This window comes from Choristoneura fumiferana, chromosome 29 (assembly GCF_025370935.1).
Source record: "Choristoneura fumiferana chromosome 29, NRCan_CFum_1, whole genome shotgun sequence".
Taxonomy (NCBI): Eukaryota; Metazoa; Arthropoda; class Insecta; order Lepidoptera; family Tortricidae; genus Choristoneura; species Choristoneura fumiferana.
Genome location: NC_133500.1, coordinates 3764843 through 3774575, shown reverse-complemented (window position 1 = coordinate 3774575; position 9733 = coordinate 3764843). Strand labels below are relative to the sequence as shown.

The window sequence follows — 9733 nt, the reverse complement described above, 5'->3', positions numbered from 1 at the left end:
ATTACAGCACAACAACCACAAGCTGTGAAGGTTCACACAAAATTTCATGTTTGGCGCTAGGACCCCACAGACCAGGGGTCTCAACACCGAACGGGACAAAATCGTTTCAGGTTATACGCGTGTTCATTGAGTTAGAGTCTTGGCAGACGAGCGATGAAAGGTGATCTTACAAGGCAGAGGTTCTTAAACTTTTTTCCTCGTATCACTTTCAAAGTTTTAGTGTTTTCGGTAGACCCCCTGCTGCTGGATTTCTAGTATATGTATGTATTTATTCCTAAAACCCCCTTTTTTATGCCAACGTGGACCCCCGTGTGGTCTCCCGTAAACCCCTGGGGGTCCAACTGGACCACTTTAGGGACCTCTACCATAAGGGTTCAGCTCTTGCCGACTGAGATACGGAATCTTAAAAACCTTATCTTCCTCCCTTTTTCTTTTAAATTAACTCAAAAAATTATGTGTAATGCTCAGTGTACTTACGTCCTACCTTACGTCCCACTAATATTACAAATGCAAAAGTTTGTTTCTGAGTCTGTTTGTTTGTTACCTAATCACGCTTAAACCGCTGAACCGATTTAGATGAAACTCGGTACAGATAGTTTGCATTCTCGGGACGGGTTTTGATTCCGGTAAATGGCATATAGTTACCGCGGGATGTGAGGGAGTGATGAACGAATTCTACGCAGACGGAGTCGGCTAGTTTATGATGATAAATACCTACTCTGTGTACAGTCGTACAAACTGATTCAACTGGTACCAGTCGTTCTGGCGGAATCTTTATAAATTAATCAATTTCACAATGATTTAGGGATTAGTGGCACAAACACGGCCCAAAGGTTCCACCCTGATACATGGTTCAATCTGTTCGACAGTACTTACGTTTGCAACATCCAATAATTGTCGCACTATCAGATATTTAGCATCTCACGCGTCGCCAGTCGTCCCTCGTCCGGCGGCGGCGCGCGCGCAGCGATGAAGCCCGGAGTGTGCTTCGCTTTATTGTGCGCTCTGAACTTTTTGGAGGCGGTACGATAATTTAATTTAATTTGACTAGCTTTTGAATAAAAAAATTCTATGAAAATCCTTTTTCGTATTCAGTGAAGCTTATCAACCATCCGTTGAAATGTTCTAAATTAATCTTAAGATAGGTAGGTATAGTCCAGAAAATTCTAATGTAATGATCATCTGTAAGCTTCACTAATTTCATGACAGGTTACCAATTAATATTTCCTGAACTATAAGTACCTTGAATACAAAAGCTGACAAAAAAACATATTTTCAGTATGCTAAATGATCACCACAGCTCATGCCCAAACGACCCAGCTGCCAGTTCATTCCAAATTTTCCAACTACGCCATGTCATGTCATGTCAGACATGCCGACATGTGCATGACAGATCGCTTAAAGCGCTCAGTGGATTTTGTTTAGTTAAACCATGATTCCCTGCAAGGACTTCATCTGTCATCGTTGATCCACCATTACCTGTCATATTTCGTTCTCTAGAATTGTTTTACAATTAATTAAAACAATTTTAATACAAGCTTTTTTTGCTGACTGTACTTTTTGTTGACTGTACTTGCATTGTCACCCAAACTACATTTGCATACCAAATTTCAAGTCGATGCTGCAGAGTTCCATCCTGCGGAGACGATCCTGGCTGGACTACCAGGATGTCACTACTATATTATTGTATTGTCAAGCGATTTACATAAGTATTACAAATTTCAAGTCAATCTGAAAGTAGATCAAAATTAACTTGCAAGATTTGACTACAGACAGACAGACAGACAGACAGAAAGACAGACAGACAGACCGACAACGGGACAGGTGAAACTAAATAAAAGCTTGTTATAATAAAAACCGGCCAAGTGCGAGTCGGACTCGCGCACGATACCATTATCTATACAGCATTAGACAAAAAACGACAAAATAACTTTTGTTGTCTGGGAGCCTCCTTAAATATTTATTTTATTTCAATTTAATTATTTATTTTTAAATTGAATATAACAACTCAATATTCTGTGAATATTTTAAGCGTAAGTTTAAGCTGTTGCCGTTTTTAATATCAAGCAAAAAATGCCAAAAAAAACACGTTTTTTGTATGGGAGCCCCCCTTAAATACACACACACTTTATACTATTCGATGTTATTTTTTTTCTCTCCATCTAATGTATTTTTATGTGTATCGAATATGTGTAAATAAATGTTTCTCTCTCTCTCTCTCTCTCTCTCTCTCTCTCTCTTAAATATTAATATTATTCTGTTTTTAGGATCTGTTGTTATCGCAGCAACAGAAATACATCATCTGTGAAAATTTCAACTGTCTAGCTATAACGGTTTACGAACACGGTTCAACGAACCTGTGCGCTATTTGAGCTGTGTTTAAGATTTTCGAGGAAAGACCGTGTTTGTTTTCAGAAAAAATACAAAGTGAAGCTAATATCGGTGGGCAAGTGTCCTCTGCCAGCGGAGACGTTGGACGCGAGCGAGCCCGTGCTGTACGAGGCGGCGGCGCGGCGGCTCGACCGCCGCACCAGCGTCATCCGGGCCAACTTCACGGTGCGCCGCGCCGTCGGGCCCGTGCTGGTCAGTACCTGCGAGTACACAATAACACCATCATCAGCCGGAAGACGGCCACTGCTGAACACCTCCACTTTAGGGCCTGGCCGTATTACCATGGCGTGGCACCGGAGTGCGGCACGTTGCCGTCATGGTGCGCCATAAGATTCGGATAATAGGGTGTGTCGAACGCTCGGCGCTGCTGGCACCGCGCCGTATCGCATTGCGACGCCGCGTCGTGGTGATGTGGCGAGGCTCTTAGAATGCAACAATGAACGACTCGCCACTTGCATCTTGCATTGCCCGTAACTCTCACGATGTCGTCCGTCCAGTGGGAGGGCTGCCAACGCTTCGTCTTCCGATTCGCGATCGCTCCAGAACAAGAGAGGCACACGTGAGGCTAAACTCACTAACAAAGTAGGCTGACGGATACAATGGACTGAAGAGGGTTATTCCCACCTGTTACCACCAATTTTTACCAGCGGTAACAGCTGGGATTTATTTTCCCATCTTTTACCACTAGTTAAAGTACGTGGTAACTACTGGAAAAAAACCGAGTAGTTAAATACCACCAATTACTTAAAATATAAAACAGAGATAGAAAGATAAAATAACTCCATAAATATTGAATAGAATAGAACCTTTTTAGGATTCCGGAGCCAAAATGGCAAAAACTGAACCCTTATAGTTTCGTCAAGTCCGTCTGTCTGTCTGTCTGTCCGTCCGTCCGTATGTCACAGGCGTTTTACTTGAAAACTACAAGATGTATATCAATGAAATTTGGAGTACAGATGTCTTGTCAAAGCCGCTATTTAGTTTTGTAGTTAAATTACAAAAATAAATATTTATAGAGGGGGCACTCCAACCAAACACGTAACAGAAGTTGTTTTTTTTTTAACTCGCATCATATTTTTGGTAATAGATTTTAAGACTGTAGTAAGTGTTTTAATTGTGTTATAACGCACATAATATTACTTGATTTTTTTCGTAATGGCTACGGAACCCTATCTTGGGCATGTCCGACCCGCTTAAATCTTGGCCGGTTTTTTAATATGTTGACAATAAACTGCTGAAAATTAAAATGAATGTGGTGGTAACTTATTGTTTTTTTCCATCTCATACCGACTAAAGAAATTGGTGGTAACCACTGGGGAAAAAAATCCAAGTTGTTACCACCAATTAGTTTAGTGGTGGTATTTAACAGATGGGAATTTTAATTCCCACCTGTTACCACTGATATCAAATTGGTGTTAACAGGTGGGAATAACCCACTGAAGACAACGAAGATACGATGGACAACTGATGGAGGCGGGCAGCGCGAGACTAGTCATCGGACTTTCTTTTGGAGAGGCGTAGGTATATCCAGCAGTGGACGTCTTTCAGCTGACAATGACAACCTTGTGAACAGCCGATGGTCAAGGAGAGGTCTAGTAGAAGTACAGAGGACGGGAAAAGTATCCTGCCTATGTACAGTCGAGAGCTTAAGAAGCAAGTGAAAACTTCAACGTCCTCTTGACTGTACAGTCACGTCTAAAATATGTATACAAAAACAAGGTTGCATAAATATGTAGTCATACATTGTATCAAAAATATTTATCTATTACTGACACCAAAAAATTGTATTCATTAAAGTTTTTCAGTATTATGTAATCACAAAATGCTTCAGAAAGTTGCATACTTAAATAAATTCCATTTAAATGTATCCACCTCGTAGGCAAAAATAAGTATACATGAATGGGTTCCATATACATATAACCACACCAATTTGGCAAATATTTGTATACGCCGTTTGATTCATAAATATGTAAACACGATTTGATATTTTGATTCGTTTTGAAGAATTATTGTTTTGTTAAGATTACATGTCTGTCTCTTTCGTAACCTGCATGCGGGCAGGGACATACATACTACGAATCCATACTCCATTAAAATAATATTATATACTGGTGACCCGTTCCGGCACAACACGGTTACGGTATACATAGACACCGTGAATCACACTACTTATTTGTGAAAACCGCATCAAAATCCGTTGCGTAGTTTGAAAGATCTAAGCGTACAGACAAAAAAAGCGACTTTGTTTTATACTATGGAGTGATGAATTGAAAGTAACTCTGTCTGTTCCGGTATCACGTCGAAACCGAGAAAGAAAGAACTGGCTACAGTGGGGCTCTACCACTAACAATTAACAATATAATTAAAATAAAAACAAAAAAATGCTTAGTGCACCTTTCTGAGAATGACCCTAAACTGAAATACTCAATATTTACCAGTCAATTCAATCTAAGGACTGTCAAGTGCGTCATAGAATAATCGTGAGATAGACGTATGCAGTGACAAGTCCGCACTGTTTTCGTGAATTGTCAAATCAGTTAAATATACAACTTACGATTCTATGCCAGTCAGACAAGGTTTGTTGTTGCAGTCTGGATACATATTTATGAATCAAACGGCGTATACAAATATTTGCCAAATTGGTGTGGTTATATGTATATGGAACCCATTCATGTATACTTATTTTTGCCTACGAGGTGGATACATTTAAATGGAATTTATTTAAGTATGCAACTTTCTGAAGCATTTTGTGATTACATAATACTGAAACAGTTTAATGAATACAATTTTTTGGTGTCAGTAATAGATACATATTTATGATGAAAATGTGTGGCTACATATTTTTCATTTTTTTTTGTGTATACATACTTTTAGACGTGACTGTACAATATGTAAGCAGTACGGCGGCACCCTTGTTGACACCCTCGCGTATTCTTCTTCATCTTTGTCGTGTCGCTCTTGGCAGAGCGGTCGTGGTCACATTGAGGCGTCCGCGTCGGTGGTAGAGGCTCGCGTATTACCTATGCTCTAAATCCGAAATCCGGTCATAATCCTGAAAAGCGTCTAAAATCCTGTTAGTGGGTAATCTTAGGAGAAATAGTGAGATATTAGCCCTAAGTCCAGTAAAATTCTATGCTCTTATATTACAAGATAATATGTTAAAAATAACAATGCGCGCTCTGTTATCGTGTTCCCAATGAACAGCACTGTTTGTTGTCCTCAGATGAACTTCCGCATCTACCAGCTGTCCCCGCGGCGCGCGCTGTCGTTCGAGCTGGCGCGCCTGGACTGCCGCAGCCCGCTCACCTACCAGCTCGTGCGCGTCCTGCACCTCACCCTCGACAACGACTGCTACGCGCAGCCCGTGAGCACCCACACCATCCTCATCCTCGTAGCAGGCGCAGGCCGCAGGACGCCACTGGCGGAACCTTTCCAGTTCCTTTCAAATCAAAGACAAAATATCTTCACAAACTTTCACATACCTACTTATATAATATTGTAGAAAGTAGGACAGGATATGTGTGCAAATGCACACACGGGCCTATTGCGAATTGGAAACTTCACACACCACTGGATAATTTCGCGGGTGAAGGTGTGCATTTTCCCTCGCGATATTTTCCTTTGCCGCAAAAGTCCTAGTTCATAAAATAATTTTAGAAATCCAAACTCCGAAAAATTTTCCCACGTGTTTATTGTGGCAGGGTTCCTACGTGACTGACAACATCAACCTTCAGGACTTCGCGTGGATCCTCAGCAAGGTGATGGTGACGCCAGGCAAGTGAGTTGAAATCATAGACTTCGTTCTGCATATTGATAATAAAAACTAATTTGATAAAAACATTTACCTACTTTTACTTGCAAGTTGCGAGCTACAAACGAAACGAGCTAAGTACGAGGGCGGGATGATAAGTAACTAGCCTTATGAAAAAATACTAATGTTTTCGTGATAAATCTGATTTTATTTTTCGACATAGTCTCCGTGTAGTTCTATGCATTTATTCCATCTTCGTTCTAAAGCTTTAATGCCCTCCATAAAATGACTTTTCTCAAGGCCTGCAAAATACTCCTCTACAGCGGCTATAACTTCATCATTTGTGGCAAATTTCTGTCCACCCAAAAAAGTTTTCAGCTTAGGGAACAGATGGAAGTCTGATGGTGCTAGATCAGGCGAATAAGGTGGGTGTGGCAGCAAATCAAACTTAATTCGTTGATTTTTGCCATAGCTTTAACACACGTGTGAACTCGAGCGTTATCTTGATGGAAGATGATTTTTTTTTCGCTAAACTTGGTCGTTTTTCCTGAATGCATTGATGCAGTTTATCTAAAAGATTAGCGTAATATTCTCCAGTAATTGTTTGACCTTTAGGAAGGTAATCTATCATCAAAATCCACTAGCATCCCAAAAAACTGAAGCCATCACCTTCCCCGCTGATTTTACAGCCATAGCTTTTTTAGGAGCCGAACACCCAGATTCGGTCCATTGCTTTGATTGTATTTTTGATTCTGGTGTGTAATGGTGAACCCATGTTTCATCAGTTGTTACAAATCGACGCAAAAAATCAGCTTTATTACGCTCAAAAACGGTTCAAACAATCTTTCGAGTTTTGCTCCCGAATCCTTTTTTTGATCTTGCGTAAGCAATCGCGGCACCCAACGGGCGGATAACTTCTTCATATGCAATTCTTCACTTAGGATATGATGTACCCGTTCTTTCGAGATACCTATAGTGTCAGCTATTTTAGATAACTTCAATCGTCGATCGGCCAAAACCAAATCATGCACTTTGGTCACCATTTCTGGAGTCGTAACACTTTTAGGACGTCCGGTGCGGACTTCATCTTGGACACATGTACGGCCGCGTTTAAATTCGGCCACCCAGTTTTTTACCGCGGCATAAGATAGAGCACATTCACCCAACACATTGTTTAACTCTTCATAAATTTCTGTCCCCTTCATCCTCTTCATAAACAGAAACTTAATTACCGCTCGTTGTTCAAATCTATCCATTTTGAAATCAATCGACAGAATATATTTTCAAATGACAACAAATCGATTAAATTGTCACACCACCCAATTCAAATTTAGAACGCAGATAGCCAGAGACACGCTTTTAAAAAATAGTATAGTTTTTTTTTAATTTTTTTAATTTTAAATTGCAAAGGCCAGTTACTTATCATCCCGCCTACGTATATAGAGAAGAGAGCTATGCTTGGAGTTTCTTTGCGCGATAGAATCCGGAATACGGAAATTCGTCAAAGAACTGAAGTCACCGACATGGCTGTAAAAGTGCAAGTTGAAGTGGCAATGGGCGGGCCACATCGCTCGAAGGACAGATAACCGTTGGGGGAGAGAAGTCCTCGAGTGGCGACCGCGAACCGGAAGACGAACCGTTGGTTGGCAAGTCGTTCATTGTGGCGTTCTAAGGTGGGAGACCTTGTTCAGCAGTGGACGTCTTCCAGCTGATGATGATTAAACTAGACATGTGACTTTATTTTGCTGATTTCAGATACGAGTACAACCTGGAGTTCGGCACCAGCAAGGGCATCGCGCTCTGCACGACCATCATGTGCGACATCCTCGAAACGAAATGAACTGTCAAGACCAACACACAATACATTTTTTTTCCTTATTCCAAAAAGTTACACTACACTGTAAAGCTTATAAACCTTATAAAAATAAATAGTTGACTGATTCCAGTGTGTCGCCTCACCGTAACTATAAATAGTTGACTGATTCCAGTGTGTCGCCTTACCGTAACTATAAATAGTTGACTGATTCCAGTGTGTCGCCTCACCGTAACTCTGCGGAGGTCCATATCAAAATAAATAGTTGACTGATTCCAGTGTGTCGCCTCACCGTAACTCTGCGGAGGTCCATATCAAAATAAATAGTTGACTGATTCCAGTGTGTCGCCTCACCGTAACTATAAATAGTTGACTGATTCCAGTGTGTCGCCTTACCGTAACTATAAATAGTTGACTGATTCCAGTGTGTCGCCTCACCGTAACTATAAATAGTTGACTGATTCCAGTGTGTCGCCTTACCGTAACTATAAATAGTTGACTGATTCCAGTGTGTCGCCTCACCGTAACTATAAATAGTTGACTGATTCCAGTGTGTCGCCTTACCGTAACTATAAATAGTTGACTGATTCCAGTGTGTCGCCTCACCGTAACTCTGCGGAGGTCCATATCAAAATAAATAGTTGACTGATTCCAGTGTGTCGCCTCACCGTAACTATAAATAGTTGACTGATTCCAGTGTGTCGCCTTACCGTAACTATAAATAGTTGACTGATTCCAGTGTGTCGCCTCACCGTAACTATAAATAGTTGACTGATTCCAGTGTGTCGCCTTACCGTAACTATAAATAGTTGACTGATTCCAGTGTGTCGCCTCACCGTAACTATAAATAGTTGACTGATTCCAGTGTGTCGCCTTACCGTAACTATAAATAGTTGACTGATTCCAGTGTGTCGCCTCACCGTAACTCTGCGGAGGTCCATATCAAAATAAATAGTTGACTGATTCCAGTGTGTCGCCTCACCGTAACTATAAATAGTTGACTGATTCCAGTGTGTCGCCTTACCGTAACTATAAATAGTTGACTGATTCCAGTGTGTCGCCTCACCGTAACTATAAATAGTTGACTGATTCCAGTGTGTCGCCTTACCGTAACTATAAATAGTTGACTGATTCCAGTGTGTCGCCTCACCGTAACTATAAATAGTTGACTGATTCCAGTGTGTCGCCTTACGTAACTATAAATAGTTGACTGATTCCAGTGTGTCGCCTCACCGTAACTATAAATAGTTGACTGATTCCAGTGTGTCGCCTTACCGTAACTATAAATAGTTGACTGATTCCAGTGTGTCGCCTCACCGTAACTCTGCGGAGGTCCATATCAAAATAAATAGTTGACTGATTCCAGTGTCGACTCACCATTACTCTACGGAGGTCCATATCAAAATCTGCTTTTATCTTGCTTCTCCGCTAAGCCTCCGTTTCCACTAGAGACGTGCGTGCGAGGATGTGTTGCGATGAACGTGTTTTTTTAACCCCCGACGCAAAAAGAGGGGTGTTATAAGTTTGACCGCTATGTGTGTCTGTGTGCACACACAGTAGCTCTTAAACGGGTGGACCGATTTGAATGCTGTTTTTTTATTTGAAATCAGGTTTCCTAGCGATGGTTCTTAGACTGTTTCATCAAAATCGGTTTGGCCGTTCTTGAGATATTGTAATTTGAAGTGACAAAGTCGGGGCTTTCCAACTTTTTGTTGGCTAGGTTATACCTTAATTCGCCTCTGCTCAGTACAAATAACCCTAAAAATAACCCAACCTGA

The 9733-nt window shown here is 41.0% G+C and overlaps 1 protein-coding gene across 1 annotated transcript; it reads left to right on the top strand.

The window, feature by feature from the left end:
* Window positions 1-924: 924 nt before the first annotated feature.
* LOC141444143 (uncharacterized) lies at window positions 925-7988 on the top strand. The gene is made up of 5 exons (XM_074109584.1): window positions 925-1023; window positions 2416-2583; window positions 5615-5755; window positions 6093-6169; window positions 7898-7988. The coding sequence occupies exons 1-5, from the start codon at window positions 970-972 to the stop codon at window positions 7980-7982; spliced, it is 525 nt and encodes a 174-aa protein (XP_073965685.1). The 5' UTR covers window positions 925-969; the 3' UTR covers window positions 7983-7988.
* Window positions 7989-9733: the final 1745 nt, after the last annotated feature.

Excerpts from the sequence above, each read along its gene's own strand:
- LOC141444143 (XM_074109584.1), top strand. The coding sequence starts at position 970 with ATGAAGCCCGGAGTGTGCTTCGCTTTATTGTGCGCTCTGAACTTTTTG. Across the intron at positions 1,024-2,415 it reads CTCTGAACTTTTTGGAGGCG|AAAAAATACAAAGTGAAGCT; the intron begins GTACGATAATTT and ends GTTTGTTTTCAG. Across the intron at positions 2,584-5,614 it reads GCGCCGTCGGGCCCGTGCTG|ATGAACTTCCGCATCTACCA; the intron begins GTCAGTACCTGC and ends TGTTGTCCTCAG.